This window comes from Poecilia mexicana, unplaced genomic scaffold (genome assembly GCF_051168715.1).
Source record: "Poecilia mexicana isolate PSO_F unplaced genomic scaffold, ASM5116871v1 scaffold_10, whole genome shotgun sequence".
Classification (NCBI taxonomy): Eukaryota; Metazoa; Chordata; class Actinopteri; order Cyprinodontiformes; family Poeciliidae; genus Poecilia; species Poecilia mexicana.
This window is the reverse complement of record NW_028263379.1, coordinates 4,638,018-4,659,220: the sequence shown is the minus strand read 5'-3', so window position 1 is coordinate 4,659,220 and position 21,203 is coordinate 4,638,018. Positions and strand designations below refer to the sequence as shown.

The following is a 21,203-nucleotide window of genomic DNA, read 5'->3' as shown; positions in this document are numbered from 1 at the left end:
CATTCTGGTCTCTTGAATGTTTTTCTCACCACAGCAGAGTGGAGAAACTATCACGCTGTTTCACACTCGAGTTTCTCCAGGAATCCACAGCAAATATTTCTCTGCACAGATTACACATTTAGTCAGCTGTTAATATTCGATACTTTGATTTTTGTTTAGCCCTCACATTTTTTCATATTAAAAAAGGTTTAATTTGTGGAAATAAAAAGCATCGGCTGGCTACATAAGTTCTGCTGCTTTCTTATTTACCTCAGAACTGTAACATTTTATAGTAGTGTTATTGCCCTCTGGTGGAGAAACAAAGTACTGCATATGGAAAGACCAAATATTACTTTAAGAAATGTTACAAAAGTATCTTTCAAATTTTCTTTTGACTCATGCAACATAACTTACTGTTTTATTGAACATGTCGTTGAAAAGTTCTACAAATGTGGATCAGTTATATTTTTTAATTTCATGATTCAGTAATTTTACTTTTTTTTTTTTAGAGGATTTCTTAATTTTGCTGACAAAGATGGAGCACAAAAAATGTTATACAAAAGTTGAGGAAACCTGGGAGATATTTCACTAAAATATTCGTTATTGTCAGAAAAGGGTCAGTTTAAAAATATTGTATAAATTAATGGCATTCTGGTGTTAAAGTGTTGCCACTTCTGTAAACATGGCGGGAAATCACCGCCCTCTAGTGGACGGCAGCGGTAAACGCCCAAACCTTGGTCCGGTTGCCACAGAAACCAGAAAGGTAACCTACGTTTGCGTTTTTAAAAGCATCAAGTGACGTTTAATTAAGGAGGCAACTGGACAGAAACTATCTGCCGAAGAAGATAAAAACTACGAAAAACATTTAAATACACAAAATATTTAAATATATCAAACGGGGATTTACTAGATCTGAACTTTTTAATTTATTTATATCTTATTCCAGTTATATTGAATGTGGAAAGGCATTAGCCATTCAGCTTGACCTGAAACGCTGTTGAGAACTGATCGGTTATTCTTCCCTGCTTCTCACTAACGGGCCGTTGATTCGGACAGCCCATGAATTTGGTAGCTTCCGGTTATTGTTTTAAAAAATCAAAAGCTGCGTTCAACTTTGGGCCTGAAGCATTCAGCATAAAACGATAGTTCACTGACAAACACAGTGAACATTTTCATTTAACTTCATTGTTTTCAATCGTCCCTGTCCGGAGTTAAATTTCTAACGGAAGTGGATTTTTAAAACAAGCTTAAAACAGGACAGCGAAATAAAACGCCGCTTCATTAATCTGGCAACTCGTTTGAATCGACTGCGAAAAAGAAGACGGTCCTTTTATCTTTTCATTTCTACTGAACTTTAAGTTCCGATTCATCCGCCAACATTTGAACGGATCACTGGAAAAGCAGAAAGCCGTTTTCCCCTCTAAAGATTAAAACATTAGCAAAACGAGACAATGTTAATCAGGAAGCAATCTTATGTGTTGCTGCTAATTTTGCACGTTGATAAAAGATTTATAAGAAAATAAAAAGGACGAAACTCACCTGGAGTTGTTTGTAATGGTTGTTGGTTTTAGCAGCAGCTGCTAATTAGGCTAATTACACCTGAGGGAGGCCACGCCCACCAGCTGAGGCACTGCTCTTTATTTTTCTAAAACAAACTAAAAATGCTTTTGATTAAAAAAAAAGAAGACTGATTTATACTTTTAGAAACTTTTGTTGTTTCTTTAAATTATTTAACCATACAGCACCAAACGATTGGAGACATTTTCAAGTAGATATGTCAGTAAATGCATATTTACCTAATAAAAGCTGATGGGAGGAAGTTATGTTAATCTTTCTCTACATCTTTGCTGTGAAAAACGAACCAAATCCAATATTTTGTTCACAATATTCATCATTTATATAAAAAATATAGCAACTGCAGTGAGAAAAATGTCCATCTGGTCACTTTGAACAATCACATGATATACTTCAAAGTCCATTTAGTGTTTCATCACAGATTCATTTTAAACATCTTTACAAGTTCTATAATAATAAACATCAAACTGTTACTGATGTGCCTGAATATTAGAGTTATTTTATCTTAATGATTATTCCTCTTATTTTCAGGCAGTTCCTGTTTCCCACCACAGGTGGTGCTGGAGAGTCTTACTTACTTGCAGGTGTTTCCACCTGAGGAAGACCGCTCCCAGTTTTCTGTAACATAACAGAACATTAAATCCAACCAGATGAAATGAAAATCACATGACGTATAAAACAGGAAGATTATATTTAAACTTTATGTGCTTTTATAGAATAAACTAAGATCCAGTCCGGTAAACATGGTTCTGTTTCAGGATCCTGTTCCTGAACGCAGTGGCAACTGAGTCAATAAATAAAGTCATGATGTCTTTCCAGCTCATTTTTTACAGTGCATCATTTTCAGCTCCAGTGTCTCTGATCTGATGTGTGCGGCTGGCAGCTTCAGAATGAGCAGCAGCGTTCAGTGCAGAACATCAGTAGTGTTTAGTCCCAGAACCAAAACACAAAACTGATCCCAAGCTTTAAAAATCAACTCTCAAAAATACTAAATCTGCTGTTTTTGTTGCATATAATTTTAACATTCTTCTTGTTGTGGCGCTCCGGTTTTGGGCGTTTGGGTCGAGGAGGAATACTGCTGGTCACCACCAGGTGTCACTGCTCCAATTATTGCAACCGACTCCTTAGAGTCCGACCACCAAGCCAACAGAACCGGCGGCTCGGTTTGGTGGATTTACATCCGTTTATCCTGGAACCCCAAAGGAAGCGGATCAGAACCAAACATGGAGGCTCTCAGTGGACCATAAAGTTCTGGTTCTGGGTTTCTGCCCGGGTCATAGCGGCTTGTCGATCACTGCCACTCCTGAAAAGAACAGGTCTGATTAGTTCAGCAGTTCCTGTTACTGGGAAATTTAAAATAGATTCAAAATGCTCAGAAATTATTTTTTGAATAATTATTTCTTTTTTTAATTTTATCTAAGAAAAAGCCAGTGGTGTCCAAAGTGTGGCACGGGGGCCATTTGTGGCCCCTGGAGTGACTTTGTGCAGCCTTCGAATACAATTACAGAACTTTTAATTTTTAATCAGAGTAAAAAAAAATATCTGACACAAAGTATTTGTCTTTTTATAACCAAGATTTTACTTAATTTGACTGAGTTTTTTTTTTAATTAAATTTGTTCCATCAAACTCAAAAGAATTTGAAAACTATACGATTTCTGTCACTTTAAAGTTTTGAATCGATAATGAATAACATCCTTTTTCCACAAAAAAAATAAAATCTGACTATTTTAACTTATTGATTTTATTTTTCTATTATAATTATTTAAAAACAAAAAAAACATTTTATTTAGCCCACAAGTATTTTTGACCTGTTGATTTTGGAAAAAAGTTTGGACACCCTGAGCAAAGCTAACATACTTTTTAATATTTAATTTGTCAAGCATGCACAAAAACTGCTAGCCGACAAAAACTAGCATTGGTTTTAGCTGTTAGGTTGCCAACATAATGTGCTAAATCTAGAATGTACGTATAAAAGAAAAAGGGATGCAGTGCTTTGCTATTGTCAACACTACAACAACTAGATAACAAGTACCGGAAAAAGTTTTAAATAAAAACGTAGGGAGGGAGGAAGTATGGAAGTGGGTCAGCTATGCTAGCTTGACTATGACAACCTTAACTTGTAGATGTGCTGCAGAATTCTGTGTTTCAGCTAAAAAACAAAATAAAAATAAAGTTGACCCACACATCGACTCTGACAGATCATCAGTAGAGCAGGTGTTCAAATTAGCTAATCAACCACTGCAGTGCTAGCTTAGCTAACAGCAGCGGCAGCTAATCAACCACACCACTCACTTAATAATCGCAAAATAAACATCAACCATAAAAACACAAACTGTAACCGACTAAATGTTCTGCTCTTTGCATGTGAAAAGTTTGTGAGTTTTTTGCTGTTGAATCCTGAAACGTATAGTGGCGTTGCCATCAGTCAGTTGCTATGGCAACGAGTCTGTGTGTAATGTAAGTTGGAACCTTGTAGTTTTAAATGTTCTGTTTGTTTACACTCTTTCCCTCTCATCAGTCACATCATTTAAACAGAATCTCTGGTCCGTTTGGGTAGAAAAACAGGTTTTTGAATTAAAACTGGACTAACGTCTCCAGTCTCTGATGGGCGTACCGGCGTAGCTGCGCCCGTTGCTCATGTTGGTGGGAATCAGGCTCCACTTGTCCGTCATCGGGTTGTAAAACTCCACAGACGACAGGTTGCAGGACCCGTCGTCACCGCCGATCACGTACAGCAGCCCGTTTATGGCACAGACGCCTGCAGGAAGCAAAAAACAACTTTATTACACATCAGCAGACGTTTTCATATCAATCTGTAAGCAAACATTTAAATGTGTGATTTTAAAATCCACATTTTCCAGGTTGGAACCAGGAAGTGAGGCGTATTTAGTGTATTTTATTTGTGATGTGCCGACCTGCGTTCCTGCGACACATGTTCATGTCGCTGACCAGACGCCACGTGTTGCTCTGAGGGTCGAACACCTCAACGCTCTTCCTCACCAGAGGACCGTCATGGCCGCCCGCTGCGTACAGCAGGCCGCCCAGAACCCCGACTCCTGCAGGGAAACATCATGTGTTCATCACAGGCTCCATTAATCCATTCACTTTAGTTATCAGTATTAAACAGCATTGAATGGTTGACAAAAACGTGTTTAGGATCAGCACGTTGCCGTTTCATTAGGTGTCCATTGGGGGGTGCTGTTGCTCAACAGGAAATAAAGTTTACAGGTCCAGATGAGAAAATGATTTTTACGGCACATTATCACATCATCATGGAGATGTTGGAGTTTTTAAATGATCACAGGAAAGTCAGAATGTTAGTAGAATATAGAAGCAATATTACCAGAAGAAAGACGTAAAATTACAATAAAAACTTTAAGGATAAAGTCATCCAGATCCAACGTGTTAAAAGATGATTTACTTATTTTACTTCTCAAGGTGCTCAAGTTTCCTTTGGTAACATTATTCTGATATTATTTAGACTTTATTGTTACATCTTTATTCTTCATCTTCATGGTTGTACAACTTTATCCTTGTATTATTACTACCTCTTTTTAATATTAAGGCTTTTTTCCCGTAATGATACCTCTTTTCTCACATTATGATTTTCTTGTATTGATACGACTTCTCATATTTTTCTCTCATTATTACGTCTTTTTTTCTCATGTTATCACAACTTTGTCAAAATTACGTATCTTATACTCTCGTATTATTACAACTTTATTTACAATAATACGTGTATTACAACTTCAGTTACTCTTCATGTAAAAGCTGCTCCCAGTTTGTGTGTGTGTGTGTGTGTGTGTGTGTGTGTGTGTGTACCTGCTCCACTTCTCCGTGTGCTCATGTCGGCCACATAGCACCACTGATCAGAGACCGGGTCGTATTCTTCCACCGTGCTGAGGCACTGACGAGACGCTCCATCATAACCTCCCACAGCGTACAGCTTCCCTACACACACACACACACACACACACACACACACACACACACACACACACACACACACACACACACACACACACACACACACAGCGGGTCCAATAAGCCGTGTCTAGCAGCGATCTTTCGGTCTGAATCCTCCCAGCTCTTACCGTCGACCACGCCCACGCCCACGCTGCTGCGCCGGGTGTTCATGGACGCCACGAAGCTCCACTCGTTGGTCTTCTGGCTGTAGACCTCCACGGTGGACAGACCTGCAGCGGAGACACGCAGCCGGTCAGAGCAGAACCGATTCCTGTCGTTCTTCACATCATGTTGGCTAAAGGTTAATGTTTGACTTTCTGTGGTTTAAATTGGGAGTTGATCCTCGGTTTGGATAGAAAAACAATAAATCTACAACGATTGTTATCACCATGGACACGTGATTAAAATCAACAGATAATACATCTGATAAAATATTCACTCGACTGCACAGCATTCTGGGAAACGCAGGCAGACGCTTAGCCTGTCAATGTGAGCTAAGCTAGCTGGTAGCATCAACCAACTCACTAGTTCTATGGTTGCCTAGCAACAGCCTGCTGGCAACAAGCAGCATCAGTTTCAAGTTTGCCCTCCGTTCGTTCAAACTGCTTCAAAATAAAACACCTCAGAAAAGCCTCTGGAGCGTCGTTTCAGATATTTAAAACCATTTTGTTCCTGAGGTTCTGGGCGGTCCGGTCCAGCGTACCGATGCTCCCGTTGAAGCCGCCGATGGCGTACAGCAGCTCGCCCAGCACCGCCGCCCCCAGCGTGCTGCGCCGCTCCTGCATGCTCGCCGCCGCGCTCCACTGGTCCCTGGCGCCGTCGTAAACGTCCACAGTCCGCTCCCGCAGCGAGCTGTTGAAACCGCCGACGGCGTAGACCCGTCCCGCCACAGAGACAACGCCTGGAGGAGACAGAGACACAGGCTGAGGACGGGGACACAGGATGAGGACGGGGACACAGGATGGAGACACAGGATGAGGACGGGGACACGGGATGAGGACAGAGACACGGGATGAGGACAGAGACACAGGATGAGGACAGACACAGGATGAGGACGGGGACACGGGATGAGGACAGAGACACGGGATGAGGACAGAGACACGGGATGAGGACAGAGACACGGGATGAGGACAGAGACACAGGATGAGGACGGGGACACAGGATGAGGACGGGGACACAGGATGAGGACGGGGACACAGGATGAGGACAGAGACACGGGATGAGGACAGAGACACGGGATGAGGACAGAGACACGGGATGAGGACAGAGACACGGGATGAGGACAGAGACACAGGATGAGGACAGACACAGGATGAGGACGGGGACACAGGATGAGGACGGGGACACAGGATGAGGACAGAGACACGGGATGAGGACAGAGACACGGGATGAGGACAGAGACACGGGATGAGGACAGAGACACAGGATGAGGACAGAGACACAGGATGAGGACAGAGACACGGGATGAGGACAGAGACACAGGATGAGGACGGGGACACAGGATGGAGACAGGATGAGGACGGAGACACAGGATGAGGACAGAGACACGAGATGAGGACAGAGACACGGGATGAGGACAGAGACACGGGATGAGGACAGAGACACAGGATGAGGACAGACACAGGATGAGGACGGGGACACAGGATGAGGACGGGGACACAGGATGGAGACACAGGATGAGGACAGAGACACGAGATGAGGACAGAGACACGGGATGAGGACAGAGACACGGGATGAGGACAGAGACACGGGATGAGGACAGACACAGGATGAGGACGGGGACACGGGATGAGGACAGAGACACGGGATGAGGACAGAGACACGGGATGAGGACAGAGACACGGGATGAGGACAGAGACACAGGATGAGGACGGGGACACAGGATGAGGACGGGGACACAGGATGAGGACGGGGACACAGGATGAGGACAGAGACACGGGATGAGGACAGAGACACGGGATGAGGACAGAGACACGGGATGAGGACAGAGACACAGGATGAGGACAGAGACAGGGGATGAGGACAGAGACACGGGATGAGGACAGAGACACAGGATGAGGACAGAGACACGGGATGAGGACAGAGACACAGGATGAGGACAGACACAGGATGAGGACGGGGACACAGGATGAGGACGGAGACACAGGATGAGGACAGAGACACGAGATGAGGACAGAGACACGGGATGAGGACAGAGACACGGGATGAGGACAGAGACACGGGATGAGGACAGAGACACAGGATGAGGACAGACACAGGATGAGGACGGGGACACAGGATGAGGACGGGGACACAGGATGGAGACACAGGATGAGGACAGAGACACGGGATGAGGACAGAGACACGGGATGAGGACAGAGACACGGGATGAGGACAGAGACACAGGATGAGGACAGAGACACGGGATGAGGACAGAGACACGGGATGAGGACAGAGACAGGATGGAGACACAGGATGAGGACGGAGACACAGGATGAGGACAGAGACACAGGATGAGGACAGAGACACGGGATGAGGACAGACACAGGATGAGGACAGACACAGGATGAGGACAGACACAGGATGAGGACAGACACAGGATGAGGACAGACACAGGACGGAGCCAAAGGTTCAACCAGCTGATGACAGGAATCCAGTTAAAACGTCTCAGAGAGAAACAGGAAGTCAGAAGACGCTGACTTCCTGCTGACTGTAGGACTGTGTAATTTTATCGATGCTGTGATATTTATTGCTATTTTTCTTCCTTGTAAAGTATCGATTTTAAGTCCGACTCAAATCCCTCGTGTTCCAACTTGCACACTAAAATTGACATGTAAGGAAACAACCGGCTAAAATTAAAATAATGAAATGAAAGAAATGACATCATCTAATATGTAATTTTAAATGATGTAAAATCATCTTTTTGTTGTCAATAAGGCCAAACAGGTTCCTTTTCTGCTTAACCAAATACACAAAGCCACACAATTAACCTTTAAACAAAGCAAATGTAGAACAAACCAACATTTATTACAGTTTTACACCATCAGTTCTATTAATTATTCCAAGGAGACATCTCTGTCCCTCGGAAATCTTTCAGAAAATCTTTAAAATATATCAAATCGTGCCGTTTATATATCGTGATATATAGCGTATTGTGAGCATAATACCGGGTATCGTATTGTGAGATTAGTGTATCGCTGCAGCCGAGGGGCACAGAGATGAATTTATGTTAAAATCTTTGTTTAGTTGGTCGTGCAGAACTGGACGAGTCTCTGCTTCTTCCTGCTCACTTTTCAAACAACTTTGGTTTGTTTTACAAAATATTTTGTTCTAAATTCTACTTTTTCTTCCAGGAATTGTTTTGCTGAAATGAAAAGAAAGGATGGGAAACAGAACCAAGTAAAAAGGGAAAGAAAGAAAATGAAAGTCAGGAAGAAAACAGAAAATCAGACACAAATCAATAAGAACAGAAATGATGTGAAATAAAATGGCCTCTGTGCCAAGCATGGTGGTGGCAGCATTATGCTGGGGGACAATTAGCTGCTTGAATAATGAAGGACGATTGAATCTTGACCCAGTTGGACCCATCAGAACAATAATTCATCATTCATGTAAACGGACCAGAACCGGATTCATGCTAGCTTAGCGTCCCGGGTTCTGGTCCGAACACTGACCGGCCCGGCAGCGTCTGGAGGGGAGGTCCGCCACCTGGTACCACCGGTCCTCCTGGAAGTCATAGCACTCCACGCTCCGGATGGCCTTGGGGGCCTGACCCCCCACCACGATCATCACCTGCACAGAGCGACACTCAGAACCACAGAACCCGGCCCGGTTCTGAACTCGGCCCGGTTCTGAACCCGGCTCTGCACCTTGGGGATGCTGACGGGGGTCCGGGGTCGGGTCCGGTCCGTCTTGATGAGGTGGCGCTGGTCCGCCGGCAGCAGGTGGTACTTCATGGCTTCAATCAGGAAGTCCTTACAGGTGTTGTTGTTCTTTATCAGAGCTTCTTCCTCAACAATCTGAAAAACAGCAGCCATTTTGTTTTCGAGACGAGGTCACTGTAAACCAGCAGCCATTTTGTTTATGAGACGAGATCACCGTAAACCAGCAGCCATTTTGTTTATGAGATGAGGTCACCGTAAACTAGCAGCCATTTTCCAGACGAGGTCACCGTAAACCAGCAGCCATTTTGTTTTCGAGATGAGGTCACCGTAAACTAGCAGCCATTTTGTTTATGAGATGAGGTCACCGTAAACTAGCAGCCATTTTCGAGACGAGGTCACCGTAAACCAGCAGCCATTTTGTTTATGAGATGAGGTCACCGTAAACTAGCAGCCATTTTCGAGACGAGGTCACCGTAAACTAGCAGCCATTTTGTTTATGAGACGAGGTCACCGTAAACTAGCAGCCATTTTCGAGATGAGGTCACCGTAAACTAGCAGCCATTTTGTTTATGAGACGAGGTCACCGTAAACCAGCAGCCATTTTCGAGACGAGGTCACCGTAAACCAGCAGCCATTTTGTTTATGAGAAGAGGTCACCGTTAGGGCTGTTGTAAACGAATATTTTAGTAATCGAGTAATCTATCGATTATTCTTACGATTAATCGAGTAATCGGATAAAAAAAATTATAAAATGAAATATTGGTAAATCTGGCATAATACCGGTGTTACTATCAGATATCAATATCAGTCCAATTTTTCATATTTGAGCATCCCTAACAGTTGCTTTTTTGTAGTTTAGAAAACTAACCTGTAACAATAATATCTCACTTTCTAAGTTAACCAGAAGAAAAGTTATAGAAAAATCTGAAATTATATGGAATTTAATAACAAAGAGGCAGGCTCACAAATATGCTTATAAAAAATGTCTACAATCCAGCTTTTAGTTTATGTATTCATCTTCAGTGAGTTTAATAGATTAATTAAACTCACCTTGCCACCTAACCTGTCACGCTTTGGGTTTGAAAATACGGGAAATGCCGCCTGGACTGGGAGGAGAGGGCGAATGAACGAACATGGGGTGGAGGGGAGGAAATAGACCAGCGGACTGACGAACCGTTAGACCGGGGGACGAACACGGGGGGAAGCAATACGGGATATTTACGACACCTTCACTGGTCACACTCAGAAACTCATCTACCAGCCATGTACGATGCGCTCCGCCACCCGTTTCTTCAGACCGGGATATGAAATTTATTGTGCGGTTCGTCGGTAAAGCTACATTTACACGGTAAGCATCAGCTACTCAGCCGCCCGCCCTGTTCAGGCTATCCGCTCACCTCAGCGCTCTTCCCGCCGTTCGCTTTCAACCAGCAGCCCCGGAGGAGAAATGCTGCCGTACTCCAGGCATCCCCCAGTCATTTTAAGGATGCTTATTGGTTCCCCAAAAACGATAAAAAGTCGGGCATTATCATCAATCAATAAAATCCCCACGGGCCAATCTTGAAGATTGGACTTTATGCCGCTGAGACTTAGCTTTTGTCAACAACTCAGAGGCGGAAGTGAGAGCTCCGCGCAACGCAAATGAAGTCCCGGCCGGAACACGGTGCGCTAACTAATAAAACAAATTAACGAAGCTTCGAGGCAGGTAAATTTTCCTCGAGGAATTTTAGTAATCGAGGTACTCGAATCATTCGAGGAATCGTTTCAGCCCTAGTCACCGTAAACCAGCAGCCATTTTGTTTATGAGACGAGGTCACCGTAAACCAGCAGCCATTTTGTTTATGAGAAGAGGTCACCGTAAACCAGCAGCCATTTTGTTTATGAGACGAGGTCACCGTAAACCAGCAGCCATTTTGTTTATGAGACGAGGTCACCGTAAACCAGCAGCCATTTTGTTAACCATGTTATTTTCATCACTTTAAAAACTTTTTTTACACTTTTCTACTTGCTGCTGGTGTTCCCTCTGAATTTTCTTGCTGTTGGACAATAAAAGTTTTTTCTATTCAAACTTCATATATTTAATGCAAAAACCCAAAACTAAGTCATGCATAACTAAAATAAATGGATCTACAAAAGGCTGATGAAGTCTTTGTTTTATTTATTTTAAGCGTTAGAACTACCAATTGTATTATGTCTTATGTAATAAACCAAAACGTCGTGTGTAATTGTGCTGAGGAATGAAAACTGATGCTTTATGTTATTACTGTGAGCATTATGAGCCATAATCACCAACAGTTTGCAGAAAAGTAAGAACTTCTTATGCAGGACTGATAAAGTGGATATTAAGCTTGCAGGTTTATTCGTTCTGTTCAGTGTGGCAGGACGCGGTCTTACCTTGACCAGATAATCCCTGGACAGCAGCGGCAGTCTGACGTGCTCCATCAGTTTGGGCATGAACTCCAGACGAGTCGGTTTGTCGTATTTGATCCAAGATATCATCGCTTCAAACACCTGAGCAGAGCAGAGGGAGCGGCATAGCATTAGCTTCTGCTAATGTTATCATGCATTTAGCATTAGCTTCTGCTAATGTTATCATGCATTTAGCATTAGCTTCTGGTAATGTTATCATGCATTTAGCATTAGCTTCTGCTAATGTTATCATGCATTTAGCATTAGCTTCTGCTAATGTTATCATGCATTTAGCATTAGCTTCTGGTAATGTTATCATGCATTTAGTGTTAGCTTCTGCTAATTGTTTATGTCTAGCAGTAGCAACTGCTAATGTTTCGTGACTACCGGTTTAGCATTAGCTTACATATGTTCTCGATTATAATCATAGCAGCTATTCATTCTTATTCACATTCATCAACTGATTCATTAAGTAAAAATTAATATTCTATGACATCTATGGTGGCCATTTTGAAAAATAAACAAATATCAGTAAATTTTATATTTATGGATCTAATTATGTATAATTTGACAGCAAAATACGAGTCTTGAATAGATTTTTCCAAATTATGGTAAATTCTTTGACAAGCATGGCAGCCATCACCAGAAACGAGCCGGTAAGCAAACCTTTTCCTCAGTGGAGACGGTGAGCCGGTCGCTGGATATCAGGCTGGACACCTGCTGCAGAGACAGACCCAGGAACTCCTCGCTCTGCACCACCTCGGAGAAATGCTGCTCTGAGACACAGAGACAGCCCAGGTTACAGACGGCTAGCTAGCACATTAGTTGTTAGCTCAACAGCACCACGCGTCTGATCTGGCAGCTGTTGACCGAGGGAGAGGCTTACCGGCGTATGCGTGGGCCTGACTAAGGAGCTGCGTGCAGGTGTGCAGGTCAGCAAAGGCTCTGATGCCCAGGCAGTTGGTGGGATGAAGCTGAGACTGCAGGAACTCGCAGCAGACCTGACGAACATCCATCAGCTGCAGGAGGCTGGCTGCTGGCAGGAGGACCTGGAACCAGGAAACCACAGACTGGTTTGACTGGGATGAAGCATAGGGTGCACAGTTTTCATACATTTCCCTACTAACTGCAGGCAAATCCAGTTCAGCGGTTTAGCATTAGCTTAGAATTATATTTTTGTGTTTAGCCTTAGCTTTGGCTAAATGTATTATGCATTTCAAAACTTAGTGTTGGCTTCCGCTAAATTTTTTCATGTATTTAGTGGTTTGGCATTAGCTTCTGCTATTGTTTGTGTGTTCAGTGTTTAACACTTGTTTCCATAATTTTTTATGCAGTCAGCTTTAGCTTTAGCTAATTTTTTGTGTATTTAGCAGTTTAGCATTGGCTTTCACTAATATTTTCATGCATTTAGTGGTTTAGCATTAGCTTCTGCTATTTCTTTAACATGTTTAATGGCTTAGCTTCCATTAATTTTTTATGAATTTAGCATTAGCTTCTGTCAATTCTTTCATGGATTTAGCAGTTTAGCATTAGCTTCTGCTAATTCTTTCATACATTTAGTGGTTTAGCATTAGCTTCTGTTATTTTTTTGTGTGTTTACTTTTCTGGGTTAAAATTTCCAAACTTTCTTAATAGTTTTAGACATTTTTTAAAGTTTTAAAACATCCAAGGTGAATTTAGATAAAAGATCTGACATCAACCTTGAAGTATGGAGACAGCAGCAGTGGGGAGAGAAGAATAAATAAAACGAAAAAAAGTCGGACAGACAGCTGGAAGAAAAACATTAATTTGCTCAGCATTGTTAAATAAAAGTGACTCAGTCAGGTCAGTTTAACTCCATGTGATGATATGAGAGACACAAGATCAAAACCTAATTAACAGTCAGATGAAAGCTGCAGGTGGACAACATCACAGGTTTACACCAAAGATAAGGAAACACTGGAGAGACAGTGTGACTCTGGAGCAGCTGCAGTAAACAACATCTAACCTTGGGTTTGCAGCCCAGAATGAACTCTCACCAGATGAACCGAACACTTAAAGACATAACATGGCCATCACATTATTAAAGTCAGAATGTAATACCGGAAAATTTAACTTTCCAGACAGACAACAGGATGAAAAATCAAAATCATTTCATTCCGACACTTTTCAAACAATCCAGAAAACCATTAAATGAAGCTCAAGATCTGTAAAAGTCCCCAAAGACTATCCAGATGCATTTTCTTCACGTAAAATAGAAAAATGTTTTCATCTAAACAGGTTCTGTTGTTAGTTTGGTCTCATTAAAGGACGAGACAAAATGTCCCTGAATATTTTATCGTCCATTCAGGGACACAAACTCTTTATCTGCAATTCTGGATGAGTTTGACAAATAAACTAAAAAAAAAGAAGCAAAGAAGGAAAAAAATAAAAGAAAGAACAAAGAAAGAAAGACGGACAGGACTTTCACCAGCTGAATGTGGAAACTAAAAGGCGAAGAATCCCAAATTAAAATTCTAAATATTTATATTTTATATTTTCAGGCTGTAGCAGCGACTGGATGATCGCACAGAAACATTAAGGAGAGAAAAACAGAGAGCGGCTCCCTGCTGACGGCGGGAGGATTTCCTCTCTCTGTGCTTCCTGCGCTCAGTATAAGAGGAAATCGGGCTTTGAGCAGAACCGCGCAGCTCTGGAGTTAGAACCAGAGTAAAAAAAAACAGAGTTAAAACCAGCAGGTAAACAGCCTCACAGATCCATCCAGGAGCAACTTTCCTTAAATCCTGAATCACATCAATTTCTGGCAAAACGATAAAACTGATCACTAAATCTGTTTCTGTCGTCAAAATAAGGTTTTAACCTACAACCACAAGATAAGACAGTTTTAAGAGAAATAAAATAAAACTTATGAAGGCAGCGACAAAGAGATCAAGACTTTCAGCAGATAACAGGAAGGCTAACTTACAGCCACATTAATCTGTTTGATTTACTGTCATTTTGAGCTTTCCATTTAGAAAACGCAGCATTTTAAAAACTTCAGTTAAGAATCAGTTGAAGTTGTACAGAAACAGCTAGTCATGCTAACAGATAGCCATGCTAACAGCTAATGTAAAGATGCTAATATTAGACGTGTGCCAAAAAATCCATTGGCATAAGAATCGGTACACTCATTCACTGTGATTCAGAATCAATTCTAAAAAATGAAAAAATAAAACAAATCCACTGTCGGGATCCGTTTTGTAACTGACGTCGCCATGGAAACGGTGCTACAATGTACTGCGCTAAAATCACCACAATAAAAATGGAAAATGAAAATCAGTTTTGAATCGAATTGAGAAATAGTAAAAGATTCTTACTTCTATTAAATACAGTTTCAAATAGAATCAGAATGTTTTCATCTTTAAGTAGAAACAGTCACTGCTCTCTCACACAGTGTGACGTCACCTGCCTTACAAAAATACATCTCATCTTCATCTCAGTTTTTAAAGACAAACTTGAAAAGACAAACATTAAAACCAGAGGATAAAACAGATTGAAAATTTGCCAGAAAGCTGCTAATTTATTTATTTAGAAATAATGAGCATAAAAAGAACCAATAATCATGTGCCTGAAATCGATGAACAGCTTAGAAAAGTGGTTGGAGCCGTTAATACCAGCTGGTCGCTCTGACTGGACCAAAAGTGCTGAACAAAACAAAGAGGCAGACAAAAGGAAAGGTCAGGGCAGCGTTCTGCTTCCTGCTCAACAAGCAGGAAGTTCTGACTAACCCAGAGGCATTCCTGACTTCATCACACCAACCGTAAATAAGGAAAAACACAAGAAAACAGAGAAACAAGAGTCCAGAACTCTGGATCTCCTGGAAGGAGCAGATCTGCTGTACAGGAACTAAACCCACCCAGAACATAACTAGTAAAACGTTACTGCTGGAGTCAGTACTCAACTAAATGCAGAAATTCAGATTATATTATTATTAATGGTGAGACTGGATGAACATTTTTAAGTTAATTCCAGGATTTGTAGTTGATTACGTTTTAACCAAGAAAATAAGAAACGTTCAAAAACTCTTTTACTGCCAAATTACTGAATAAACAGACATATGAGCTCAACAACGTTATTGTTTTTAATCTTTTATTCAGGTTCTTCAAAATTCAAACTGGATTCTTCTTTGGAAATGTGGACGCGAACATTAGCATCAGCTGCTACATGATTAGCACTGAGATGCTACTTAGACTAGCATAGCTTCTGATAGGCTAACTCCTTTTAGCACAACTTGAACATAACATTAGTTTTTCCAGCATCCAATCAGATCAATTTAGAAGCAGAAATTTACCCAACAGAAGCGACTTCGTCATCTACTGCAGCTTGTGCGTCAGATTTATGGTTGTACCGGAAACAGTTCCAGCCAGAACATTTGTATGTAAAAAAAAATGTCTCAATGGATAACATTTATTTCAAACTAAATAAATACAAACAGTTGATGAATATGACTGATATTTATGTCTCATTAGAAATGAATTTTATTTGTTTTTATTTTGGATTTTAAAGAGTTTATTAGAGGTTCTGTTTCCGTTTATTTAAAAATTGATTCAATCTGTGATTGGTTGTTTCTAGTTGGCGCTGGGAGAAGGCAGAGGAGATCGTTTTCTGTCTCATACCATACTTAATGACAGATTGAGCAAATGAGTGAATATATATATTTTTTTAAAAGTTCAATAAAACCAGAGCTGAAGCCCCAAGCAGGTGGTGGTAATCTGGATTATTCCCTCTCACCTGGACGTTGTCCTCTGTCACCTCTATCTCTGCGGTGTAAATGTAATCCACAAGCTTCCTCAGCGTCTGACCGTCGACCTCTCTGATCTCCACCTGCTGTGCTTTGCTCTCGCTCATATCTCCTGCACACAGATACAGTTTACCGCCTGGAAGCAGCCTCTCTCAGGCCCAAACAGGTCAGAACCAGTACCTGTGAACATGGCACAGAAGTACGGGCTGCAGGCTGCCAGGACCACCCGGTGAGCAGGCACTTCCACGCTGCCCGCCACCAGCTGGACGTCACACAGCATCTGCTTACTGACAGAGAGGCCGATTGTTAGCATCGTCATCGCGGCATCGTTAGCTTAGCATCGTCACCGTGGCATCGTTAGCTTAGCATCATCATCGTGGCATCGTCAGCTTAGCATCGTCATCGTGGCATCGTTAGCTTAGCATCGTCATCGTGGCATCGTTAGCTTAGCATCGTCATCGTGGCATCGTTAGTTTAGCATCGTCATCGTGGCATCGTCAGCTTAGCATCGTCATCATGGCATCATCAGCTTAGCGTCATCATCATAGCATCATCAGCTTAGCATCGTCACCGTGGCATCGTTAGCTTAGCATCGTCATCGTGGCATCGTTAGCTTAGCATCGTCATCGTGGCATCGTTAGCTTAGCATCGTCATCGTGGCATCGTTAGCTTAGCATCGTCATCGTGGCATCGTTAGCTTAGCATCGTCATCGTGGCATCGTTAGCTTAGCATCGTCATCGTGGCATCGTTAGTTTAGCATCGTCATCGTGGCATCGTTAGTTTAGCATCGTCACCGTGGCATCGTTAGCTTAGCAACGTCATCGTGACATCATCAGCTTAGCGTCATCATCATAGCATCATCAGCTTAGCATCGTCATCGTGGCATCGTTAGCATAGCATCATTTACAGCAGGACTTTATAATTATCTTCTTATCTATTTATTCTTGACTGATAAACAAGCCTCCAGTCACTAGGTGGCAGCAGTGTTCAAAAGAAAGTAGGATCAGACCAAGATACTTTGTAAAACTATAAGAATAAAGTCGTAATATTAGGACAAGGCATATTAAAAGAGTAGTTAAACTATAATGGCCTTAAATTACAAAACCAACCAACAAACATATTTTTAATAATAAAAAGGCTGTGATAATTTTATCTGTGACAGTCTGGTTCATTTTTGAAATAGATGTTGAAACAATCATTTCAAATTCCTGCAGCTAATAATGTTTTAACACATCAGAATCAAATTAAGAAGTATTTCATTATTTGTAAAACCAATGCCAATTTCACAAGATCCTCAGAATTCCTCATTTTAGCACAGTGTGGTGTTGAGTTCTCATAAAATTACAACTTTACTCTCATATTTAAAACAAATAAGTAAAAAAAAACAACTTTGCTTTAGAAAAGGGCCAGAAAAACTGTTAATGCAAAAATGTTATGCACTTCTCATTTCTTCTGACAAGTTGGAAAGTAAGCAATATTGTTGCAAATTTTGCCCAAAAAATGTTTAAAAACTATAAACCTTTTGAAGAACAATGATCTGAAGAAGCTGAAAAGTTTACAGTTTAAAAGGTTTAACTGTCTCGCTGCAGACACACACCTGCGCAGGTCGTTCATGAGCTGGAAGGCCTTCCTCATGTGAGTCTGGTTGAAGGTGTGAATCCCTCCGTTCGCCGCGTCCTCCTCTGAATCCGCGGCGCAGTTCGGATGCGGCGAGGCCGGCGCCGCCACCAGACTGGTGAGACATGAGAGGCAGTGTCTGGATCAGCGGAGACACACAGGCCAGACAAACGGCTCGTTATCCTTCAAATCAACTTCTTAACAATATTACTACTATTTTTAAAAAGTTTTTTTTTGTCTGCACTGCACTGTAATTTATTGTATTTATGTTGTTTATACAGATGAAACTAGCCTTGGTCGCTAATCCTGACGCATTAAGTTATATAGATCGTCTTCTGAAATTAATGGTACACTGATTAACTGTCTGAAGCAACAAAAAGTCAAATTTTGATCTAATTAAGAAGAGATTTTCATGTTTTGTCAGTTCAGAGCTGAATTGTTTCATTTTCTTTGCATCCCAATTATTGAAAACTATTTTTATTACATTTCCTTTATTTCCCAGTTGATTCTATATATCTGGTTCTCCAGATGTTCTAGTCCGACCCGCGGTGCTCAGTAGAACACTGTTGATTACAAAATGACATTTAATAGTGTTAAATGGATCATTAATAAGGACGTACCCAAAAGCAATCATTTTTGTGAAGAAATGGGGTATAAGCTTGTAGGACAGAACAGTAAAGGGATCTTTCACTATTTATGTATTTAAAACATTGTAATTATGAAAAAGCAACATTACATTCCTTAAGTGCCTACAGGGTCTAATTAGCATCATAGCTACATTTACACTAACCATAGGTAAAATGTTCTGATTTATATTCTTATTAAGTTAACATCTGATTGAAAGAAAAACAAACACCTGTAATAATCATTTTTATACAACTGGAGATAAATCCAGACGTTACGGGGAAATTAGATGCCTAAAATTACTTAAAAATGAAATTGAATTAATCCAAAAAGTATGTGACGCCAACAGACTACCTCTATCATGAGTATGCCAAGCATTTTAACACATGAAACATAATAGCAAACGTTTGTTTAATCACAAATAGTTCACTGCAATAATAATAAAAACTGGGATGCAAATACTGTATTTTTCTGACATTTTACAGCTTTGTTTTTACAAACAACTAACTATAGTTTGGGATTAAAGAGTTCTGTTGACCTGAAGCAGGTCAGCAAATGTAATTTATTAATAAAAATAACTGTAAGAATGTTGAAATAAAATGTTTCCAGTGTGTAACAGGCTGGCTAGCGGCTAGCATCGCTTATCATTTCAACATAATGGGAGCAGCTAATAATCACAATAAACCTTCATTTTAACTGGTTATACGATTCAGACAACTTTGTTTAAGGTTTGTTTGCAGTCAAAATGTCACATTTTCCGGATGTCAGTGAGGTAACTTTGGTTGAAATGTAACTGCAAACTGTCAGCGATGCTAACAAACTAACCGAGGCTAGCCACGGCTAGCCTGTAGTTCCCTTCCTGAAGACGAACCATGGGGCCCGGCGGCGGTGGATTTGTGGGTCATGTGGACTAAAATGTTCTCCAGCAGATGTAAAAGCAGCGTGAAACGCAGCTTTGCTAAATAATCCCCCAGCGATGAGCCAACTCACCCTAACGACACACCGTCCATCCTCCCGGAGTCAGACAGCACAGCAGGCATGAGAGCATCCAGCGCAGATCGTCTACCGGCGAGAGGAGCCACTCCGACAACACCGCTGCGGCTTTTCACTCAAAGCTCGTATATTTGCAAGATGGGTCACTCAATCTGCCAAAAAAAGCTAAACACCGAGGGCCTTTGTGATCAGGCCGCACCGTTTAGTAGTAAAGTTTTCCAGTTTTTTAACGGAAAATAATTTGAAACCTTCAGCGGCACTAAGCTCCAGCTATTACAGCTAGAAACTACTGATTGGAATCCCACCCAAACAGGAAGAAGCAGCATTCTGGAAGTTTCTTCCAGAAAACTGCAAAAATTATGAAACTCTGGGAATCTTTACATCAAGACTGAAAACTATTTGCTTAGAGTCACCCTTGATTAATTAATTAAGGACTCTGAAAAAAAATCATTCTTACTTATTTCTTAGAATTTGGATTATTTTTTTCAGAATTCTGAGTTTAATCTGCCACATAAGATATCAATAAACTTGACATGTTCCTCTGGAAACGAAGTTCTTCTCTGGCACAACTCACATCGCTGCCACTCAAACTGGTTGCTCCCAGATGTCCATTTGGATTTAAGTCAAAATTCTGAGATTATAATCAGAATTCTGGGATTAAAAGTCAGAATTCCCTTTTTTCCAGTAGCTCTATTCCTCTGGTAATTAACTGGAACTTAATTAATTTACATTTGATTTCCAGATTTCCATTATCTTTCTTTATTATGCCACTGTAACATAATGTTTCTTGTTTGTCTGTTTCATATTTTCATCATGTAAAGCATTTTGAACTGTTGAAGTGTGTTATGCTAATAAACTTAGCTTGATTTAATAATTCTGATTTTCCTATGGTGCACTGTAAATATTTTTCATCTGTCTTCTCTTTTTATTGTCAGTCACATAATGAGAACTTTTAACAAAACCTTGTATAAAGTTTAAATATTCTCTCCTTACTGAACAAAATGCATGTTTGCTCAACAAAATGAACTAAATTGTTGGCAGGGATGACAACCATAACCATGCAGGTGTAAATATTTACAGTGTAAACTCTACAGAGCAACTGGAAAGACTTTCCACATTTTGTTTCAAGATGTTCCTTAAAATGTAGAAAAATTAATTGTTAAGATTCATGTTTTTCTTTAAATTACACAATTACTATGATTTAGTTAAAATTGTTCATTTTGAAATTTTTGCAAACTTGAGATAAAAGAATCAGATATATTCACAGCCTCTGTCAAAGAGAAGCACAGTTTTAATCTCACCTGTTTTCAGGTATTTTCTTCCACTCTTCTCAGATGGAAAGCAAAACTGTTTGGATTTAACAGAAATTAACCTTAATAAGCCAAAAATGAATAATTTAAGACAAAGTAATTAGAG

General features: G+C 40.9%; 1 protein-coding gene across 2 annotated transcripts; it reads right to left on the bottom strand.

The window, feature by feature from the left end:
- Positions 1-1,852: 1,852 nt before the first annotated feature.
- klhl3 (kelch-like family member 3) lies at positions 1,853-19,904 on the bottom strand. Of its 2 annotated transcripts, none has more exons than XM_015004934.2 (15): positions 19,785-19,904; positions 18,151-18,309; positions 16,733-16,839; positions 16,543-16,664; positions 12,680-12,842; positions 12,460-12,569; positions 11,779-11,895; positions 9,370-9,519; positions 9,175-9,292; positions 6,225-6,422; positions 5,650-5,751; positions 5,378-5,506; positions 4,471-4,611; positions 4,170-4,313; positions 1,853-2,857 (listed from the first exon to the last, which is right to left on the bottom strand). In XM_015004934.2, exons 1-15 carry the CDS (start codon positions 19,832-19,834, stop codon positions 2,829-2,831), a joined length of 1,839 nt encoding a protein of 612 aa, XP_014860420.2. In that variant the 5' UTR covers positions 19,835-19,904; the 3' UTR covers positions 1,853-2,828. The 2 variants fall into 2 exon arrangements, with proteins under 2 accessions (XP_014860420.2, XP_014860421.2); XM_015004935.2 differs by having other exon boundaries at positions 18,151-18,285; positions 19,785-19,891.
- Positions 19,905-21,203: the final 1,299 nt, after the last annotated feature.

Coding starts and splice junctions, on each gene's coding strand:
- klhl3 (XM_015004934.2), bottom strand. CDS start 19,834: ATGCCTGCTGTGCTGTCTGACTCCGGGAGGATGGACGGTGTGTCGTTA. Junction 5,507..5,649: donor GGGCGTGGGCGTGGTCGACG/GTAAGAGCTGGG, acceptor GTGTGTGTGTAG/GGAAGCTGTACGCTGTGGGA. Junction 2,858..4,169: donor CAACGGGCGCAGCTACGCCG/GTACGCCCATCA, acceptor TGTTCTTTTCAG/GAGTGGCAGTGATCGACAAG.